We start from the raw sequence: 22,250 nt of genomic DNA, 5'->3' as shown, positions 1-22,250 counted from the left end.
TGGGTCCCGCGCTCTATCCCCGGCCTCCGCGTCTTTGGGGCGGGAAAGGGTTGCGGGGTAGTTCTCAGCCTACACGAAAGACCACGGGCCAGGGAGGCGGCTGCGCGCGACCGTGGAATCCCAGTCCCGCCTCCCGGGGGGTCCCGGCCAGGCTCCAGCGCTCCCGGGCGCGCAATGGCGCCAGGAGGTAGGAGTCATGTGTGTAGCGAGCCAGAACTCATTCGTATGTGGACCTCGGGAAAGTTTAAAAAATTTGCTTTGGGTACTAAACAAAGGTTTCCACTAGCGTTAGTTTCTTTACCCGCAAAATGAAAGGCGTATGGGTGGTAGCGGCTCGAAACTGGCGTTAGAGATACTGTGTGCTGTCACTCAGGACCGCGCTGGGCTCACCGAAGTGGTTCCTGGCCAGGGGGAGGGAGAATTCCCTTCCAAGCGTGTGTGTTCTGCAGTAGGGCTCGGGTGCGGGCAGGGTGCATCCCCAGGGCGTGGACTCTCAGGGGGAGGGGGTGCCGTAGCGGGCCGCCGGGCAGTGAAGGTGACAACCAGTATCTTCGCAGGGCGTCGGGCGAGCCCCGGCGCGAAGTCTGTCACCGAGCACTCTGCTGGGCGAGGCGGGCGAGCCGGCCCGCTGTGTCAGTGTGTAGCGTAAGGTGTGCGAGTGGGTGTGCGAAGACACAGCGGGGGGCGGGAGTGTGCGGAGCGGAAGTGGAGCGAGTGTGAGCGTGCGTGCATGGCGGGGCAGAGTGAGTGTCCAAGCCTCCATCTGGACGCCCCACGCAGCCGACCGCCCAGACGCGCCGGGAAGGGTGCCCGCTGCGCTCAGCAGCTTCGGGAGGCGGGGAGCGCGCGAGCAGAGGAGGGGGCTGTCTTCGGCCGAGGATTTCTCTCGAAGCTCCCCGCAGTTATTCTGCTCCTCTTAGGGTCTACCCCCCAGTCCCAAGGCGCCCAAAATACTTAAACAAACAAACAACCCTGAACCTGTTCCGTTTTCGCTCCTGTATAAATAGAACAGACTTTCCAAAAAAGCAATACCGCATTCACTCTTATCACCAGCCACTTCTTTCCACCAAGTAATTCAGAAAAAAGCAGTCAGCTTCCGTGAATGCATGCAGCTTTTTTTTTTTTTTTTTCGCTGCCTCCTTTTGCTTGCGGTTTTGAGCTGCCAAGAAAGTGAGTAGGGGTTTGACTGTAGTGTCTCGGCTCCGCTCGGTTTCTTTCCGAAGTTTAATTTTCCGGAATGGCTCCCAAACAAGGGCTGGGGAGGCGGAGCCGTCAGCACCGGATCTTCGCCTTTTTTGGAAAGTCCCGGAGAACCGGAATTCCTCCCCGCCTGGGGAGGCCGAGCCATCGCCCCGGCCCGCTCGCTCTCCCGCAGCGGCTGGAGTGTGGCCCTCAGCGCGCCTCCTCCACTCCGAGACCTGCGCCCCGGGCCCAGGCTGCGGCTGTAGCGGCGCGCCCGGAGACCCCGCGAGTCCTCACGGGCTGCGAGCCCGGAGTCGCGAGTCCGGCGGAGCCCGCGCGGCGGATTCCGTATGCAAATCGGCCATGTGACGGCAAAAGCCGCCTGGCCCAGCCCTGTTCCTCAGTCCATATATGGGCAGCGACGTCACGGGCATTCAAGACCTTCCCATAAATACTTAGAGCAACACTTTCCGTCTAACTGAGGGAGCAGCAATTGATTAATAGCTCGGCGAGGGGATACACTGTTATAATAACACTACACGGGCAACTCCTGGCTTCCCAACAGCCGGAACACAGAGGAGAGAGAGTCAGTGGCAAATAGCCTTTTTTCTTCTTTCTTAAAAAAACAAAAACCAACTTGTTTGCTAGTTTTATTTCTATTGGATTTCTTTTTACTTTTTTTTTTTTTTTTTTTTGGGTGGTAGCTTTTAAGTGTGGAGGGCCAAAGGAGATACCAACCCAGGCTCAGTCCAACCCCTCTCCAAAACGGCTTCTCTGATACTCCAGGTAGCGAGGGAGTTGGGTCTCCAGGTTGTGCGAAGAGCAAATGATGACCGCCAAGGCCGTAGACAAAATCCCAGTAACTCTCAGTGGTTTTGTACACCAGCTGTCTGAGAATATCTACCCTGTGGAGGACCTCGCCGCCACGTCGGTGACCATCTTTCCCAATGCTGATCTGGGAGGCCCCTTTGACCAGATGAACGGAGTGGCAGGAGGTAAGCGCGTACTCCCTAGACGGCCGGTGACCTACGCGGCCAAAGGTGGTGGGTGAGGTGCGGTGGATGTGCGGGACTCGGAAGAGAGGATTGGGGCGCGAGGTGGACTTAGTTGACTGAACTGGCTAAGAAGACCCCGAAGGGGTGCAGGAGCAGCCCGCGGGAGCAGGGAGCTGAGCTCTGGAGCTGGGCGCGACAATAGAAGCGCCAGGTCACCTGCGAGCGGGCCAGGCGTGCGCCCTGGCGCGCCCAGCAACCGGCGCTGGGATACGGGTGGCAGAGGCTCCCCGTTCAGTTTGGGGGCTTGCGTGCGCCGGCCCCTCCACTGGCGGAACCCGGCTTTTCCTCTCCTGGGGTAGGGGCAAAGTGACAGGAAAGTCCCGATTTCCCGGAGAAAGGTGCGCGACTGGAGATGGAGCCGCGGAGAAGCGGCAGGGGAAAGCGCCCGCCGCTCCCGCCTGGGCAGAGTAGACCCGGGGGAAATCTCCGAGTGCGCTTCCCTGGCGGTCTGGCGACGCGCCCCAACCTGCGCGCCGGCGGCGAAGTTGTAGGGCTTAGCGAAACCGGGGCTCCTACCGGCCAAGGCGAGGAGATGGTGGAGGAGGGCGGGTGACGGCGGGAAGCAGTCCCCGGGCTGCCGAGGAAGACTCGCGGGGGCACCGGCGCTGCCGGTTTCCTTAGCAATGCTGGGGAAAGTCGTCGCCCCCGGCCCCCGCGCCTTTCTCGTAGCTCCGCCACTAGCTTCGGGCTGGGGCGGGGACGCGCGGGTGGCGCGCAAGACTGAGAAGGTTGGGAGAGAAGGAAAACCTATGGACTGCGTCCCTCGCAGCCCACTGCTCCCTCCAACAGCCTTCAGTTGATGTGCAGCGGGAGCGGGAGGGAGAGGAGCCGCCAGGGATGAGGAGCAACCGAGAAATCACGGGCTTCCCCTCTAAGGCTGGCATTTTCGTGATACTGGTTGGAATCAGCCGGTTCTTGGAGTCCTCACTCCCAGGCAGAGGAGAGGGAGAGAAGTTCCAGGCAGATAAATAGTTTTTAGTATCATCGTTGCCATTATTGGGTGTTTTTATTGGGAACTAGAGCCACAGATGGCTGTGTGTGTGTGTGTGTTTTGGGGAACTCATTTTGCTTTTCTGTAGGTAATTCTTGAGTTCCAAGCTGTTACTGGCTGCCACAGTGGGATCTAGAGCTAACCTTTTCTTACTGTCTCTAGACTTCAGTTGCCCCACCTGTTGCCATCTGCTGTGTCTCTGTGCTGGGATCCTGGGTGTTGGGAAGGAACCCTTCAGAAAAGGGGTGAGAAGGGAATTCTTGGTCAGCATTCTCATTGCTCCACCTCCATTCTGCCTTTTCCCTCTCCAGATGGCATGATCAACATTGACATGACTGGAGAAAAGAGGTCCTTGGATCTCCCATATCCCAGCAGCTTTGCTCCCATCTCTGCACCCAGAAACCAGACCTTTACTTACATGGGCAAGTTCTCCATTGATCCTCAGTACCCTGGTGCCAGCTGCTACCCAGAAGGCATCATCAATATAGTGAGTGCCGGCATCCTGCAAGGGGTCACCTCCCCAGCCTCGACCACAGCCTCATCCAGCGTCACCTCTGCCTCTCCCAACCCATTGGCCACAGGACCCCTGGGTGTGTGCACCATGTCCCAGACCCAGCCTGATCTGGACCACCTCTACTCTCCACCACCGCCACCACCTCCTTATTCTGGCTGTGCAGGAGACCTCTACCAGGATCCCTCGGCATTTCTGTCAGCAGCCACCACCTCCACCTCCTCCTCTCTGGCCTACCCACCACCTCCTTCCTATCCATCCCCCAAGCCAGCTACGGACCCAGGCCTCTTTCCCATGATCCCAGACTACCCTGGATTTTTCCCACCTCAGTGCCAGAGAGACCTACATGGTGCAGCTGGCCCAGACCGCAAGCCCTTTCCCTGCCCCCTGGACTCCCTTCGAGTCCCCCCTCCACTCACTCCTCTTTCCACCATCCGCAATTTCACACTGGGAGGCCCCAGTGCTGGGCCTACAGGGCCAGGGGGCAGTGGAGGCAGTGAGGGACCCCGGCTGCCTGGCAGCAGCTCAGCAGCAGTGGCTGCTGCCACCTATAATCCCCACCACCTGCCACTGCGGCCTATCCTGAGGCCTCGCAAGTACCCAAACAGGCCTAGCAAGACCCCAGTGCATGAGAGGCCCTACCCATGCCCTGCAGAAGGCTGTGACCGGCGCTTCTCCCGCTCTGATGAGCTGACACGGCACATCCGAATCCACACGGGGCACAAGCCCTTCCAGTGTCGGATTTGCATGCGCAACTTCAGCCGCAGTGACCACCTCACCACCCATATCCGCACGCACACCGGCGAGAAGCCCTTCGCTTGTGACTACTGTGGCCGCAAGTTTGCCCGGAGTGATGAGAGGAAGCGCCACACCAAGATCCACCTGAGGCAGAAGGAGAGGAAAAGCAGTGCCCCCTCTTCGTCGGTGCCAGCCGCTTCCACGGCTGCTTGCACAGGAGGCACACAGGCTGTGGGGGCCCTGTGCAGCAGCAACAGCGGCTCTATTGGTGGGGGGCTGCTGGCCCCTTGTTCCTCTCGGACCCGGACACCTTGAGATGAGACTCAGGCTGACACACCAGTTCCTGAAGGCCCTGGAGGCCCTTCGTCCACTTGAACTGCACCACAACACTAGCACCCTCCACTGCCCCTCCCTCCCTACCCTGGGCAAAGGCCTTGGTGGAGTCCAGCACTGCCTCCCCTTGCCGCTTAGATGCAAGTCCTCCCTAAAACTTGGCCCACTTTGGTTTCTCATAGATGAGTTGACTATCACCCCAAGGTAATGGGGAATCTTGGAAAGGGGTTGGAATCTTGGAAAGGGGGCCCCTGGCCTAGAGGGCTGAGGTCTGACCCTGCTTAAAAGGGTTGTCCGACTAGGTTTTGCTCCCCTCCTCCCCTTTATTGTGACCCATTACAGGTTTTTGACTCTGAATGTCAGAGTTGATTTGCGACTTTTTCTACAGTAGGTTGGGAGATGCTGATCCCTTCCAGTAGGGAGAGCAAAAAGAAGCAAAACTGATGTGCACTTTATGGCTTGGGACTGATGTGGGGGACGCTGTACAGTGAGTGAAGCATGGCCTTTCTGCTGCGTTCAGCAGTCCTAGAACAGTGAGTCAAAGTCTATCATAGTCGTCTCAACCCTTTAAGCAATATGTATTATAAACTCAGAGAACAGAAGTGCAATGTGATGGGAGGGACATGGCAATATCTGCTCCTTTTTGAGTTGTTTGAGAAACATAAAGACTATTTTTTCAGTGTATATTCACTCAGATTTTGTGTATTTTTGATGTGCACTGTTCTCCAAGTTCTGAACCTTTGGGAAAAAAAAAGTAAAGCATTTATGATCTCTTAAAATTAATCAGAGATTAACTTATTTAAAAGGGGATGTACATATATTCTCTGAAAGTAGGATGCATGCAATTGTGTTGGAAGTGTCCTTGGTGCCTTGTGTGATGTAGACAGTGGTACAGTGTCTGCATGGAAATGGGTTGCCTTACTATGGGAAAAAAAAAATCATTCCCTGGGTTTAGGATGGCTGTATATTTCTGCCTATTAATATTTGGAATTTTTTTTAGAAAGTATATTTTTGTATGCTCTGTTTTGTGACTTAAGAGTGTTACCTTTGTAGCCAAATTTCAGATAAGAATGTAAATAGTTAATGGAGCTGACTTATTTGGTTATTAGCTCTTAATAGTTGTGAAAATATAAATGATCTATTCTAATGCAAAACCACTAACTGAATTTCAGATAATGGATAGTTTGTAACTATAGTGTAAATAAATACTTTTCAACAATATTTTTGCTGCTGTAATCATTTATGAAAGACTTACTGAGTGAGACGTCAACAGTCTTCTAAAGGCTGTGGTACTATTTAAAAACAGCATTAACTACCAGTTGGCTGAATTGCTTTGACCAAGCCAAGACCTCCAAATTTTCTTTGCTGGTTTGTCAACACCAGCCTTCTAACCCCAAAGCAATCTCCATTCATAATCGAGCACTAGTGTTCTGGGGATTTCCCCCATGCATTAGTGTAAAAATGGGGAGGCGTTGTTTTGACTCATTGTTCCGTCCTCTAAAACAGCCTATAGCCTCTCCGTTCCTGAGTGGGCTCCGGAAAATAAATACTTACAAACAAGTGCCCACTCGGAGACTACACATTTGTGACTGCTTTCAGAACCCTGACCAGGGCCTGGAACTCAGACGAGATGTGGCTTTGTGGAAAGTGTGGTGGCGTGGTCAAGCTGGAAATGACTTTCAGGTTTCCAGGATTAGTCTCATGACCACAGAAAACTTTTTGAAAAGTGCTATCGCCTCTTCAGATCAAAAATGCTCGCAGACACTGCTGATGACAGCATTAATGTGTTGCCAAAGGAATTACCCCAGGACTCATTTCTCTCCAGGCTTCACTCCCCAGTTGATTACCCTGATTCTGAAGGATCATTATCTGTCCTAAGTTTGATGGGGCCAGAGACTATCAAGGTAACTAGCTCGTTAGATACTGTCGGTACTATCAGTGTACACTAGTCTTAGGCTCAATGATCTGAATAGGTAAATACAGTCTGGATAGTGGTTTGCAAAAGAATGTATTATAGGATTCATTTTACTGCAAGCCTTTTGAAGTGATTTTAGGATATAAATCTGTATGAGAAATTACTTGTTTATCCCTCTATCAATCATACAGAGAGAACAAAGTGTGTCATGGTGAGGTTATCTTTATCCTAAAATCTATGTCTAAGTCTCACTTCATCCGTTGCCCCTGGATCCTCAGACAGGTTTAACGTGTCAGATCACCCACCATTGAGCTACATCATCTGAAAAGCCCTTCATTTGTTTACCCTTTGCCTCTGTTAAGAGTCTCTTAGCCTTGACTGGTAAGTGATGCCTGTATTTCAGAACAGCAGACTGTGATATTTACTTCTGGAAACCACCTTTGCCCTGACCAGCACTAAAATTTGAGATCGAATTTGTGGAGGTTAATTTACCCTTTTCTTCTCTGTTTCTTCCCTCTGTATTTGAAAGATGCATAATGTTTTTCTAACTACTAACTAGAGGTTGCAAAACTTCAGTGTCACATTTTTCAAGTGACTATTGTTTTTCCATTATTCACATTTCCAGCTTATCAGTATATTATCATCCTTGCTGGACCCATGTTTATAAATGTGTAAAACAATGCCACATTTTGATAATTGTGTTTTTCATGAATACTTCCCCAAGATTTCATTATATTGAAATATAGTACACCCAAGTTTTATAAGCTGTAATTGCCTTGCCAAATTTTCATATCAAAGTATTTCCAATCAAGATAATTTAACAAGTATTTACAAAGCAGTAGACTAAAATGTCATTTTTAAAAGAATGAGATAAATTTTAATGATAGCTAAACTGGGCTACATAATCACTTTCACCTGGATGCTGGCTTGGTGCAACGGCAATAACATACCATAAGGAACACCACACCTCAGTGTTTTCTCAGTGTCTACTTTGTGGCTTTTATTGCTTGATTGCAACATTAATCACTATCTTTCATCAGATTTTGCTGTGTGCTTGAAACATTCAGGGCTCTTTACACAGGCATCTGATTTTTCACTTTGCTCAAGAAATAAAGCATGGAAAGATAAGTCTGCTCCTTCAAATCTCTTAGTATGCTTTACTAACATTAATGTTTCAGCTGCTACTGGGAATTTTTATTTAAAAATAATGTCTAGAGAGTAATTCCTTAAAAACTCCTGCTTTTAGATGGCCCAGTGCACATTAAAAACAGGTCTATTCGACCTAAATAAAGTTTTCAAGTGCTCAGAAACCAGGTTTTTAAATTTCAATGTCCTAACCACTAACAAAATCGAGGCAAATAGTTTTGTAGATATTAAAAATGGCTGCAGTGAGTTTTAACAGCCCAACACAATTTTTTTATGGTAAAGAATGGTCCACATCAAGAAGTGTCTGAAATGCTGACAGTTAAAATTACAACTTAACAAATTCTAGAAAAAAAGGAAAGAAAAGAAGTCTTAAGTTTTTTCTTCTAGGATGGAAGTATTTTTTTCTTGCAGTAGCTTATTGTCCTTACATAAAATATAAAGGGAGCAAAATAATATGATTAGCCATAAAATAGTTTCAAGTGTATTTTCAGTCTGTTTCAAAGCTTATACCCAAGTAAATAAATTACTACTTTTAAGTTTATATTATTATTTGGACTTTAGAAATGTGCAGAAGGTAAACAGTTTCTGTAACAACATAATCTTACAGTATAGACCACATGAACTGTAACAGTCAATCAAAATGCAGACATAATACGAATTTCCTTCTCCATTTTCTAGTATACAAATAAGATTTACCTCTAAATAATTTCAAACATCTTTATTTTCCATAAATATACTGAATGATTTTAATCCAGGAAATGCAAATATTCCTGGGTGTGAAGATTATCCACGTAGGGAATAACAATTGGTTTCCTTTTTTCTCAGTAGATGCCTCATTACACTGGAAGTGATCAGTGGCTGGAAGTGATCAGTGGTCGCTACTGTACGTAACCTAGTTCTGAATTCAGACCAGCACAGTTAAGAGTGGAGTGACACTGCCCTCAGATTACAGGTGAACAGCATTGGGCAGAGTCCTAAATTAAGGATATATTGCTTTTTCATTGGGCAGAGCACAAGATTCAGAATCAACTGGAATAGACAGGTGATGACAAAGTCCTCCCAAGATGCCGAGATTGAGGCACTTAGAAGGAGGAACAAAAGAAGTGGATTCTGGGAGAAGTTAAGGGCTATTAATGTTAAAAGGTCAAAGAACCCATTCCTGATGATAAAACACATATTACTTTAAAAAGTAGCCCACCATTTTCATTAATGAACAGCTGCTGGTGTAAAATCAATCTTAGTAAAAATCAGTTCTAAAGTAGTAGGCAGGTACACAACAATATAGTCCTCCTTTAATAAAACTGGTCATTGACATAATGTGAGAACTAAAAAGCTAAGTATTTAGACAGACAATTTCTCACCCATGAGAGGCAGTTATTGCATTCGTTCTTTAACAGAAAAGTTAAATGGTTAATAGCATTGTGCTCATTAGTCTTTCCTAGGGGAAGATAACTTTTATCCCACAGTTGTTACCAAAAGATAGTCTATAATGCAGGAATACATGGAAACAACAGCAGCATATGAAGTCAGTCATGACTAACAGTTTATGCATAGAGATGCAAGATTTTTCTGCACCACATTTTGTTTCTGTAATGAGAATATTTATTTATTTTGTGGCTCACTAAAACAAGTTAAATTTTGTCTTCACCATTAATTTACTCAATTTATTGGTGAACCCAAAATTTCACTGTTCTTACTGATATCGCATTGCTGTTTTGGCCTGCAACAATTTCAGTTATTCTTTTGAAAAGCACCTTTGTTTTTCCCCTCCAAACTGCTTGTAATTGAGGACTGCAAAGCCTTTTTCATAATAAAGTTTGTAAAAACAGTTCTTCCTTTACTATTATCCTATTTCCAAAATGAGTTTTTGTAGGCTAGTTTAATGTAGTCCAACTACCAACAAACTTGGTAAGTTAATCACCTTTTTGCTACAATATAATTCAAAAAAGGTAGGTGATAATCATACAGGTTCATTACTGTGCTATAAAAAAACTCACATTTTATTTTGTGAACACTTTTCTAAGAAAATCATCATTTGCATATCTAGAACTTATTTTCAAACCAAGGGCATGAAGACTGCTTCAAACTGCCCCCCAGGCATAATAAACCACACCAGAATGTGAAGCTACAATAAAACAATTTTAGGATTCCTGGAGGAAACTGCTTGCCAGTAGGCACATTATTATGACTGTGTCAGGTTTTACAACAGAGTGGCATGCCATATTGAATAAGCTGCTTTTTTTATTAAAAAAATCTTTCAATAAGAACTTGCTTATCCATTCTATTTAAAAATTGGGAACAAATATTTCTTCACCCTGGGCCTCTGTACCCAGGGTACCAAAAAAGGCAAAGGCACATACATTTTCCTACAGAGTCACTTTCCACCAATAGCAAATCTCCCTTTATTACAGATATTCAAACTCTATTGCCACATGGGCAAGTCAATCAAGAGGGCTTAGATGACAGCTGGGAAAATTTTAATGCATTTATTTCTTCAGCTTGTTTTTATTAAAAGTTTTATGAAAAGGAAATCCTATAAATAGTAAAAAGAAACATGGCCTGAAGCAAATGGTGTCAATACATTTGTAAACAAGGTAAAGTTGCTCAACCTATTAAAAAAGGCAAAAATAAAACTAGTCGCTGATGGCACAGCTGTTAATTTCAAGGGGCTGGGAGTGGGAGGTGGCTAATAACAATAATAGTTAATTCTCAACTCTCTGGCCTTGATCATCTGTCCCTTCTCTCTTTTCCTACAGAAAGCTACATTAGATGAAGCAAGCACTCACTGTCTCCTATTTGACAGGTTCTGAGATAACACTGCCAGCAACAACATAGCTAGTACCACCTATCCTGAGGAAATGTGAAATATTCATCAACGTGTTTTTCTCTAACTTTGCAGGAAAATACTGGAAGTAAACAGGGGTATGAAATTCAACAGGTGGCTAGGAGTGTTTTACATTAAGTTACTTGGAAGCATAACATTCAGTTTTTCTGAGTCTTATATACATTAAAACGGGGAAAAAAGCCATTTGAGATAATATAGTTTTTGCATTAAAGGTGAATCTGTTACAAGAAATCTGCTCAACTCAGATCTGGAGGCTCATGAGGAAGTAAGCTCTAAACGGTTTGTGACTGAGATATGCAGATGCTGAATTTCTTAGTAGGTTATGCCCTAGTGAACCAGATGTAGCTACTAGGCAAGGGGAAGAAAGAAAATACATCTTGTCCTCTACATGCATAGTTATGGTTGGGAGACGACCCCCAGCTCTGAAAAAGGATTATTTTTTTACAACGAAATTAAATAGGCAGGTCAACGCACTTTAAATAGTAGGTCCATCTCATTAAACCTAGTTTTTACCAATGACTTGAATTAAAAACAATTCAAACTACCGGGTCATGCACAGTCAATAAGTTAAAACTGTAACAATGAGGAGTAAAAGGGAGTAAGGTCGTATGTGAAAAAACAAACACAAATAACCTAAGAAAAAAAAAAAAAGAACTCTTTAGTATATTTGGATAAGATAGGGAATGGGGGAGAATATTTTCATTATGGCTTTAGGATGGAAGCACTTCAGACAGTCTCCCACCCCACCCCCCAAATCAAAACCGTGGTGGCAGTGGCAGAGCCAGAATACAACCTAGCTTCTGGGGGTACACCGCCCCCACAACCGTGCTCGGTGGCAGCAGTCCAGTCGCCTGCGCTTTCCACGGCTCCCGAAGAAGCAGCTACTGCTCATTCCAGTAGATCCAACGTCGAAGGCCGGGAGAGTAGGGATAGAGCCCTTTTAGTGGGTCGAGGGTAGCCGGGCCCAGATCGGGGAGGGGCACGTCTTCTGCCCACCGCTCCCGGGCGCCGGCGGTTTCACGGGAAGACCTTGGGACCTGGATAGGGCTCCCCCTCGCACCAGAAGTCATCGGCCTGCGGGGTCTCCAGGAGCCACACCTCTCGGGGCAGGTCACAGGCCGAGCTGGAGGCCTCCTTGGACCTGACCGGCTCCAGCACCCGGTAATAGTGGCAGTCCCGGCCGTCGTCGGGGTCGTAGGGTGGGGCCAGGATGTCCAGGAAGGCGGCGGGCCCGTCCACGGCATCTATCTGGTGCAGGTTGTCCCGGTGCGGCGTGAGGACGCAGGGGCCGCTGGCCTCAGTGTACTCCGCCCGCGAGCGCAACACGCCCGGCCGCAAGGCATCCCGCTCCCGGGCCTGCAGCGGCGGCTCGAACTGCTTCTCCGGTGGCGGGGCCCGCGGCCGTTGCCCACCGCCCGCCTCCAGCTTGTCCATGCAGCTGATGCGCACGGTGCCGTAGAGCACCTTGAGCATGCCGTGCATGCCCGGGTGGTCGTGCAGCGGGATGGACGTACCGCTCTTGAGCAGGAACACACCGAGGCTGAAGCCGTCGGTCTCGTAGATGTGCATGTAGGTGACCGGCGGCGAACTGGGCGGCAGCGGCTGCAGCGTGGCCTTGCGCGGGGCGATGTTCAGGTCCTCGGCGCGGACCTGGGTCAGCAGGCCCTTCAGCTTGCTCAGGTTATCCGAGAAGCCCGGCGGCATCGGGGCCTCGGTGCCTGGCGCCGCGCCGCGGTCGGAAGCGCCGCGGCCTGCCCGGCTGCCCCGGAAGGTGAGGCACGCCTGGCGGGCGATCCGTTGGATCAGGGAGGCCATGTTGTCTCGGGGCATGCTTGACTGTTCCTCCGCGTGCCGGGGCCGGGTCCCTCCTTTCCTCCGCCCCTTGCGGTCCCCGGTGGCCGCCACGGCTGCCGGCTGCCCGGGGCCAGGGGGGAGGCCCCACAACTACCGGCCCTTCGGGCGCGCGGCTCCGCTGCTGTCAATCCCTGCAGCCACACGCCCGCAACGGCCCAGCGCGCCCACCACGCGCCCTCCGAGCGCGCACGCGCACGGCCCACTCCCCGCACTCACACTCCCGGAGCAGGTAGCCGCCGCGCGGACGGGGCCAGGCTTTGCCCTACGCCCGACGCTCCATTCATGCGGCCCGCACCTACGTCGGTGGCTGGGCGCGCCGCGCGCCTTGCAGAGCATGCTGGTATTTGTAGTTCAGTATTCCGTTTGACCTCAGCGATCATTCCCTTTGTCTACTGGAACTGGAAAGGAATATTAGACATGTTGGGCATAAGGCGACTTTTTTTTAGGGTTCTAAGGTGTTTGCTTTTTTTTTTTTTTTTAAGTGGACTGCAAGAGAAATAACTACTACTTAACTACAACTCCCGGCATTCCCAGAAGGCTGGGCTGACGAACTTCCTGCAGCTGGACTGTGCAGTGGTGGAGGCTTTTGGCCCTGACAAGGAACAGGGCAAGAGGGTCGTTAACCTCCTGGCGCCACTCGGGCCTGGCGGCCATCCAGGATCATCTTCTGTAGCTTCGCCCCTGGGAAGGAGGCTGTTGAGTAAACCTTAGCTCCTCGTGGCTGCCTAGGCAGCACCATCTGTCATGGGGACTGCGGGATGACGTTTTTGTAATTTTCTAACTTTTTAGAAGGTGGAAGGGTCGAGGCAGTCTCTGGTGATCACCATGGTGACTCTTCACAGCCGGGCCCAGCTGTTGTTTGCATCAGGGTCTGATGACGCTGCTCTGCTAGTTATGAGCATGATAGTTTCTTATTGGGAGGACTTGAGAGGCCATTTGCTGGGGCCATGGATTCTCTATGCTAGCGGTCATCGAACTTAGGTTTGCCTAAGAAGCACCTGGTTGGCCGGGAGAGGACTTCTTAAAAATGCAGAGTCCTGGTCGTCCTCCAGAGATTGATTCAGTAGATGATTCTGAGGCATCCTCTGCAAGACTCAGGCAAGCTCTTGACCTTCACCTTCGAGGCATTATTCTCTGTGAAGTGAGCTAACTTTTCACATAAGCAGATGATAACTGGAAAAACAAGATATTAGATACTATGACTTTAAACTTACTCCTGAATTTAAAATCCTTTTGAACCTCCAAAGCTAAACGTGGGTCTCTTGTTTGTTTTTTATTTGGAGTGGTTAAGTAAATTTTCTCCAATTAAAATAGGCATGCCTTGTCTTCAGCTGGCAAGGTAACCTAACTTTGAGCACTCACTATATGCCAGATACTGTGTTAAGTGTATTACTTAAGGATGTTGCTCTGTTAAATCTGCACAGCAGATCTTAAGAGGTGGGTATTATTACTATCTAGGTTTGGCAGAGGGGGTAAATTGCACAAGGTCTCACAGTAGTAATTGGCAAGGGTATAAGCAGCAGAGCAAAGTACAGTTTTTAAAAACCCAGCTAGACTTGTAAAAAGCACCAAATGGAGAGTTAGCGTATTGTTTTTCCAGCCTTTTGTACCACTTACAAGCTGTATGTCTTTAGGCAGATTCTACCCTCTTAGGTTCTCAGTTTATTCATTTTAGAATGCTGGAGTTAGGTTAACAGTGGTTCTCAACCCTGGTTACTCATCAGAAGCCTCTGGAGAGCTTTCTAAAAATAAAGATTTCTGGGGCACACCTCAGAGATTCTGATTCAAAAGAACTGGAGTGAGACCTGGAATTTTTATTTTTAAGGTGGTCCCCAAGTGACTCTTGATTATCAGTCCAGTTTGAGAACCACTGCAGGATCTGAAAATGGTGTGCCAGCTCTTAATGCTAGGTTATTCTGCCTAAGGGTGATTATTTGTTTTAGAAAACTACTTTTAAGATTGATTGTTTTATTGATGTTGCCATGCCATGGTTAAATTATTTTAAGTGTCAAAGTTCACCATGTGAAGAAATCCCATGCAATCTTTTATAAAACAGAAATGTTTAAGTTAAGGGAAAAGGGGGGATTCCTACCTTCCCTAACTTCATTTACAACTCTGGATTTTTATTTATTGGTTTTACTTCTAATAAGGTGTAATTAGTGGGAGAGGTAGACTCTGTAGAACGGAGACTTTAGTAACATACAGATCTGTTTGATTTCCAAATCTGCCACTTCTTAATAGCTATGTGTGATTATTTTACTGCAGCTCATTATTTTCATTTATAACACGAGACAATTTGATACATATGTAAATCACTGATGACGGTATCTAAAATGTAGGCACTGCCCCATAAGTAGTTGCTATTAAAATAGTTTTAAAATGGTGAAAAGCTGTAGTAAAGACCAAGGAATTGAAACAATATTCAGCAAATATTGAAATGGAATTTGGCTTGTCTTTAAAATCAGCTTCAGGGTAGAGATTTAAAAAAAAAGATTATTTTATAGGTCAAACCGTCTCCCTGGTAATAACCATCCCTCAGTCCCTTGCTATTCATCCTTTGGCCTAAGAATTCAGTGTCCAAAGACTGCCTGTTTCAGAACCAACTGGTGATGTTTGTTGAAAGAACAAATACTCAGATCTTACTTGAGACCAACTGCATCTGAATATTCTGCGCATTAAATTTTTTTTGAACCAATGAGTGTCTACAAGGCATGTGGTCCTTTTTTTTTTCAGGCCACAGCAGGCTACCTCCATGATTCCTTTTGATGTTGCCCTTCAGAGCTCCACTGAGGTATAAGATCACCCCTAAGGGCTTTTGCCCTTAAAAAGCACTTTACTTGGCCTTCTGCCCCACTGCTGCTGGCACAGGCTGAGTGGTTTTCTATTAACTTTAGCATCCTTCTTTTTAATGCTCCTCATTGTGTATTCCCTGTGGCTGTGAGCAGAATGAAGACAAAAAGAACTGCAGAAAAGGAAACAAAGAGAAGTTGTAGTGAACAAGTGCTAGGAAAATACATGACAGAAACAAGGCTGGGGAAGTGTGTGATAGATGGAATCTATCATTTTGTAAGTAGTGGGTATATACTGGGTGCCAGGAATTGTTCTCGGCTCTGGGGATTCAGCACTAAACAAGGAAGACAAGGTCTGAACTCCCAAGGAACTGACCTGCAAGTGGGGGAGAGGTAGTCTCACAGTAAAAATAAATGAGCAACAGAATTTAAGACAGATATAACTGTTAGGAAGACAATAAACAGGGTGATGGGCTGGTGTGATATGTGTGTGTGTGGCTGGATTGTCAAGGGTGACCAGAAGATGACATTTAAGCTGCTCCTGAATATTAGGGAGTCAGCCTTGGAAAAATCTTGTGGTCAGAGGACTCTAAGAGCAGGAAACAACTCTAAATTGTTAAGCTGGATTTTAGATACCATGACTTTTACGAGGTGGGAAGGCGCTTGATATATTTGGGGGAAAGAAACAAGGTCCTATGGGGTTAGTTGAGCTTCAGGGTTCCTGGAGGAGATGAAGTTGGAGAGGGAGGCAAGGGTCACATGATGACTTGGGTCTTGTGGTTCATGGTAAGGGATTGGATTATTAAAAGTAGAGTGAGAAAACTTTGGTGAGTTTTGAGCTAGGGAGGGACTTAATCTATTTTACATTTTTAAACTATCTGTTGGACGGCTGTAAGAGAATGAATTATAGGGAGGGAAGGGCAAATATAACAGCAGATTGGAGGCAGTAATGCAGAGGAAAGACAAGGGAGCTAGGACTAGTATAAAGATAAGGAATTTATTTTGTAGGTAGAGCTGACAGGGCTTGCTGATGAGCTATTGCTTTGGCAGTCTATTTCTTAAAGTGTATTTTCCCCACATTTTCTCTTTCATGAGTTGACAGCTCTGTGGTGATAGGTAAGACTGCTAAAGCTTAAATCCTACCTCCTGCCCACGTCTATTAAATTTAGGAATGGGGGAAGCACACAGCATGAGTAAAACTGAGATTTTTTTTTTTAAAAAACAGTTGCTTAATTAACCAGGAAGCAAGGAAAACTGGAGGAGCCCCCATCTTTCATCTCTTCTTACCTCTGATTGCCCAAATACACGCTCTCTTCATTCTTCAGGAACTAGGCTTGTACTTTTGTTTTTACTTTCTTCACCTAGCTTTCTTCTTTATGAGGTCTGCTTTTCCTTAATTCACAAGATAAGTGACCTTCTGACTTTTCCTTAAATGTTCAGAATTCATTTTGTGTATTTATCTTTTTTGGTTGCACCAGGACCCTGTTGAAGGATTACAGAAGCACTGACGTTCTAAAATGCTCTAGAGTTCCTAGCCTGCAAATTTGTGTGTATGTGTGTTGGCAGGGAGGTAGGGGATAGGAAGGCTTCTTTTTTACTAGTAGCTTTTGCCACTGTACTCCTATATCTGCCTTTTTTATTAGTATACAACGTGGCTAAAAACATTGATTGTATTTTTCCTACTTTTAGACTAACTTGTACTTAATTATATTTGAAATAATATTTTGGATTTATATTGTTTTCTGTTCAGTGTTTAAAAACTGTTAGCATGTATTTCTCATACCTTATGAATGAGTGTTAAGTTGTAAGCAAAAAATATAGTTACAAAGTCAGAAGAACTGGTTCTAGCCATGGCATTGCCATTAATTAGCTGTTTGTTATTAGATAAGTCACTTAACCTCACTAGATCTTAATTTCTTCATGGTTATGAGAGATAATCTCAGAGATGCTTAGAGTATCTTATCAGCCCAATATGGAAGACGGAGACACTTTCAAGGACAATTCAGACAAAATCAAGCATATATATTTTTTTTAATCTTCTATATCTAAATTATTATACCATAGCCCTCTTAGCTCTATTTCCACCAAGATCTTATAAAACAACCCTGCCGCACTCTGGTTTAACTTTGTCTGGTTATCTGAAGTCATATCATTTTGGTATGATGACTGCTTATACTAATTCTGGGCTAAGCTCAGGAATTTTTAGTGCTCAGGTCAAATGTTAGGCGTACATTTTGCACTAATAAATTGCAGAGGTTGTGTTGTGTGATACAAGCTGTAGACATTGTTTTCTAACTGTATAATTTTATAGGCCAATGCATATAGGGTTGGGATAGAGAAAGACTTAAATTGATTCATTGTCTCTTCCATGGCAGTCTCTTTTATCAGATGGTGGGAAGCAAGTGGGAAAGGAATTAAAAACTAGGAGAATAGAGAAGGAAGATTGGGGGAAAAAAAGCAGAAGGAACCTATAGGTATGGCTTTCACAAGTTAATAATGAAGAGGAGCTTTTGCTATGCTTGGCCTGAAGCATTGCCAACGGCAGGTATAACCATTTTTGTAGGTGATTATACCCCTTGCCCCCAAGTTGATATTAGAGAGGTTTTCTTCTCCTTTCCTTTAAGTAACACAATTATTATGGACTTAAAATAGTTCTGAACTGTAAATTAAATTCAAGCACCCTTTACCTCTCTTAATTAACTCCCCCTCCCCCCAATTTCATGCTGCTTGTTTTTCTTTCCCTTTTTTCCTCCTCTAAGAAGACATCAGCTATCTCTGCCTCCTCCGCTTCCCCATCTGTCCTTTTCCTCCTGGCTGAAAGAGAGATTTTTGCTTTATATTTATTTTAATTAATGGATTTGAATCAGAAGTGGTGAAACAGTTGATGTTCAGCTTCAAGAGGCAGTAAAAGGGAAAATTGTCTTCCTTTGCTTGGCAGAAAAGAACTGCATGTTCATTGCCAGAGCCTGCCTGAAAAAATGATTGCCAAAAGGTCAGGGTAGGGTCCCAGAGTCCTGTGTCCTTTCAGAGGAACAGATACCATGATCAAAGGATGTGAAGGTGGGAAAAATGCTTTAGAATGCATTTGTACTTTGTTGGGAGGTGCCTTAGTAAATATTGCTTTATGGTTTATGAACCAGATTTAGGACCAGATTCCCTAGGAACAAAATAGCAGGATGCAATTTAATTGGTTGAACACTAATTAATAAAATCCACCAACAGTTTATCATGTCTTCCTCTTCAGTTGGACATAGCAAACTATACCTTGTTTTCTAACCTACTTCCTGCAGCGTTCACCTCAGAATTCATCCCAGGGCATTTGACTGGCTTGAAATAGAGACGGTTTTACACTTGTTTCATTGGTTGGGTGAAATGCTATGGATCAAAACCTTCCTTTGGGGGAAAATAAGTACTTGTCCTCTATAGATGCTCTGTTATAGCATTTCATAGGAATTATGAGAAGTGACAGTACAATCTGAAAGTGAAACAGCAGTAATCAATGTGGAAAGAATGAGGGACTGATAAAATACTGGTTTTACTTCTGATTCTAGCAACCAGCTATGTGACTCTGGGCAAATCATTTCATTTCTTGGAACCTCAGTTCCTCATTTAAATTAAAGAATTTATTCTCGATCTACCACTTTCCGTGCAGCTTAAAAAAAAATCTGTGACTTTAAAAATTGTAATTATGTGAAATTAAGTAGTGTAATTTCATATGGTGAAATACTGCAGAACATCACAAAAGACACTTTTTTCTGTATTTTGATAATGATCTGAAAAGTACACTCAATAACATGTACCTTATGATATTTGATTTCTCTGTTGTGTCTCTGTTGTCTCTTTCTTCTTAAAGAAGATTATACTGACTTCTTCTAAATGTAGGTCATTGAATAAAATGAGCAGGAGCTCATGTCTAAAATGTTTTCCATTGTTCTTAAGTTTCCACAGTGTATATTTTAAGGAAAACTTTTTTTTATTTTTTTTTTACATTTTAAGCATAAATTATCATGCAATAAGAGCAGCATAAATTGCTACTCGGAAAAGTAAAACATGCCTTGAGTTAACTACACATTTCAGTAGGGCATGCTGAGGTAATTGACAACCTAGAAAGTCTCTAAAGCAGTGGAGCTTTAGTTTAATTAAATGATTAGCTCTGGGCAGCCTATAATGAATGCACAAGCAATTAGCAATGAATTTGAGCTGCTAAAACCTATTTTTCCTTTTTTGTATTCCTTTGCTGTCATTAACAGCTCTTAACTGCTGAACAATTTATATCTTCAAATTAACAATCAACTTTATTACCATCAAACTCTTTGCAAGTGATAAAGCAATGAGACCTGAGTTCTTTATGCAACATTAAGTGATTATGTTAAGTAATGCCATTTATTTGCTTAGCCATCCTGCTGCTTTATTATGTCAAACAAATAGGACTTTTAAAAGCTGTATACACTCCTTTATTTTGATGATTGCTTTATTTGTCAAGCCCAAGCAACTAGTAAGAGATGTACCTCAATTTGTTGTTCCTTCTCAGTGGCCTTAGTAGACGCGAATAAAAAAAGCAGTTCTGCAAGTGTAACGAAAGCAAGACTCTCCAAAAAGAGCCTTTCTTCATGGCTTGAAGATTGTTATGTTTGGAAGGATTGAGGTCAACTTCAATAAATGAAAGCCCTCATCAGGCCATATTTTCCTGTTTGGGACAGTTTTCAGTCTCACCGATGACAGGAGGAGCCATTATAAACCATTTCCCACCCATCCTTCATGTTTTAGGGGAACGGCAGAAAAGCAAGTGGAAGAGAAGGGAGTGATAAAAGGAGAGCCTCCAGGAGTGGGAGAGCAGCACTGTGGGTCATGTTCCTAAGATGCAGGGTGTTAACGTCAAGAAGGCGTTTGTGTTGCTGCGGTTCTGGTTGTGTAAACTTAATCACTTCATCGCACTTCAATCAGAAATAGGTTTTGAAAAATGGGCATTTTAAGTTTCCACACTTACAAGGAGATATCAACTTGTGATAACAGAAACTGTTCTGATCCATTAGAATTTATAAAGCTCTTAATATACCAAGTGTTCTTATAAAAGCTTTGTTCTACCTATTAGTAATCTAATAGGATTTGTGGCATGGAACACACTGTTAGAAAATTAGTTAACCAATTAATAGTAGTTTAGGAATTAATTAAGAAAATGTATTGCTTACTATTTAAGTAGAATTAAAAATACATAAACAGAATTTTTCTTCTGATTGGAATATGAACATTGACTTATAATTTCATATCTGGTATGAGACATCCCATCTGGCTAGTCTTGGAAATGTTTTTTTTTTTTTTTTATTTTTTCCCTAGCAATGCAGTAACTAGCAATTAGAGTTTCAGAAATGTCAATTTTAATCAAGATTTCTATTTTGAAAATAGAAAAACTTACATGAACTATATACAGCCTCTTCATTTTATTCACTTGATTGTTTTGAAAATCAATTTAAGTAATTCAGAGACAGGATTAAGATGTCCCAGAAATGTTAAGAAAATAGTGCAAATCCTTCCAAACTATGGTCATTTTCACTCTTCAGATGGTGTTTCAGTTTCCTAGGCTGCTCAAAGCAGATACCATGAAATGAGTTGGCTGTAAACAATAGGGATTTATTAGCTTATAGTTTGAAGCTATGAAAATGTCCAATTCAAGGCATCATCAAAGCGATGCTTTCTTCCAGCCTGCCAGTGATCCTTGACTCCTCTGCCATGTGGCAAGGCACATGGTAGCATCTGTTGGTCTCTCCCTGCTCTTCCAGGTTCTGTTCATTTCAGCTCCTTACTCCTGTGGCTTTCTCTTTCTCTGTACTCATCTTTTTATGAAGGACTCCAGTAAGAGGATTAAGATCCACTCTGAGCCATGCCTTAACTGAAGTAACCTCATCAAATGTTCCTATTTACAATAGGTTTACACCCACAGGAATGGATTAGCTTTAAGAACACCATTTTCTGGGGTACATACAGTTTCAAACCACCACAGATAGGCACAGTAGCTTCACTGGCATTGAAGTTTGTATCATCCAAATACCGACTTCATAGCAGTTAGCTCCTACAGAGCAATTGCTTGATACTACCTTGGACCAGATAACTCTTTGTTGTGGGGTGCCGTTCTGTGCATTGTAAGATGTTTAGCAGCATCTCTGGCCCCTGCCTACTAGATACCAGTAGGAACCACCCTTCCCCCCCCCCCCGTTGTGATAACCAGAATTGTCTCCAGATGTTTCAAATGTCCCCAGGCTAAAGGGCAAAATCACCACTAGCTGAGAAACAATGGTATAGAGTAAGACCTTGACAAATTCTTCCTTAAAAAGCATTTCCATATAAAAAATGAAGTGTGTTGACTTTGGATGCCTAGATAGTTTTTAGTAAGTTGAATATACATAAAGATGAAAAAAAGAATCAGAATTTTGGTGACTTCCAGTTTGGAGTGATTTGGGAGGCAAACTGCCCCCAAATCCCACATGACTGTCCCAACTCACCTGCTATAGTGTTAGACATTTGCTTTATGAAAAATGTGTTCCTTCTGTTAAAATGCAAATATTCCTGAGAGGAGCTCCCTTCATGCTATTTTTAGCTAAAAACTAGCATGTTATCAAGACTGTATATATGTATTTATTTATATTTATATTTATACACACACACATGCATGTACCTGTATACATTTCTACTTATGACAAGGCCCTTCTGGAAGAGATCCTTTAGATCTTTATTAATGGGGCTACCAAGATGCTATTGTTCAGGTTTAAGTGTTTGGTTTTCATCCCTTCAACTCCTTGTACATTTCAATCCTATTCTTTTTTTTTTTGACAAGTGATGAAGACATTAGTAGATGGCACAGTAGTTTTTATTTTTTTAAATGTGCTTTCTTCACCA

General features: G+C 44.6%; 2 protein-coding genes across 3 annotated transcripts; one reads left to right on the top strand and one right to left on the bottom strand.

Moving 5' to 3' along the window:
- Positions 1-1,711: 1,711 nt before the first annotated feature.
- Positions 1,712-6,031, top strand: EGR2 (early growth response 2). Of its 2 annotated transcripts, XM_037804617.1 has the most exons (3): positions 1,712-1,768; positions 2,069-2,177; positions 3,540-6,031. In XM_037804617.1, the coding sequence occupies exons 2-3, from the start codon at positions 2,159-2,161 to the stop codon at positions 4,790-4,792; spliced, it is 1,272 nt and encodes a 423-aa protein (XP_037660545.1). In that variant the 5' UTR covers positions 1,712-1,768; positions 2,069-2,158; the 3' UTR covers positions 4,793-6,031. The 2 variants fall into 2 exon arrangements, with proteins under 2 accessions (XP_037660545.1, XP_037660544.1); XM_037804616.1 differs by lacking the exon at positions 1,712-1,768 and having other exon boundaries at positions 1,891-2,177.
- Positions 6,032-8,574: 2,543 nt separating this feature from the next.
- ADO (2-aminoethanethiol dioxygenase) lies at positions 8,575-12,872 on the bottom strand. Its single transcript, XM_037805194.1, has one exon. It carries the CDS (start codon positions 12,544-12,546, stop codon positions 11,734-11,736), a length of 813 nt encoding a protein of 270 aa, XP_037661122.1. The 5' UTR covers positions 12,547-12,872; the 3' UTR covers positions 8,575-11,733.
- Between the last annotated feature and the right edge of the window lie 9,378 nt (positions 12,873-22,250).

The sequence above is a fragment of the Choloepus didactylus genome, chromosome 15 (genome assembly GCF_015220235.1).
Source record: "Choloepus didactylus isolate mChoDid1 chromosome 15, mChoDid1.pri, whole genome shotgun sequence".
Taxonomy (NCBI): Eukaryota; Metazoa; Chordata; class Mammalia; order Pilosa; family Megalonychidae; genus Choloepus; species Choloepus didactylus.
The sequence above is the reverse complement of the archived record's forward strand: the minus strand, read 5'-3'. Positions and strand labels throughout refer to the sequence as shown.

What these genes read in the sequence shown, in the direction of transcription:
- EGR2 (XM_037804616.1), top strand. Translation starts at nt 2,009, where the DNA reads ATGATGACCGCCAAGGCCGTAGACAAAATCCCAGTAACTCTCAGTGGT. An exon ending in GATGAACGGAGTGGCAGGAG is followed by an intron (nt 2,178 to 3,539) that starts GTAAGCGCGTAC and finishes TTCCCTCTCCAG; the next exon opens with ATGGCATGATCAACATTGAC.
- ADO (XM_037805194.1), bottom strand. Translation starts at nt 12,546, where the DNA reads ATGCCCCGAGACAACATGGCCTCCCTGATCCAACGGATCGCCCGCCAG.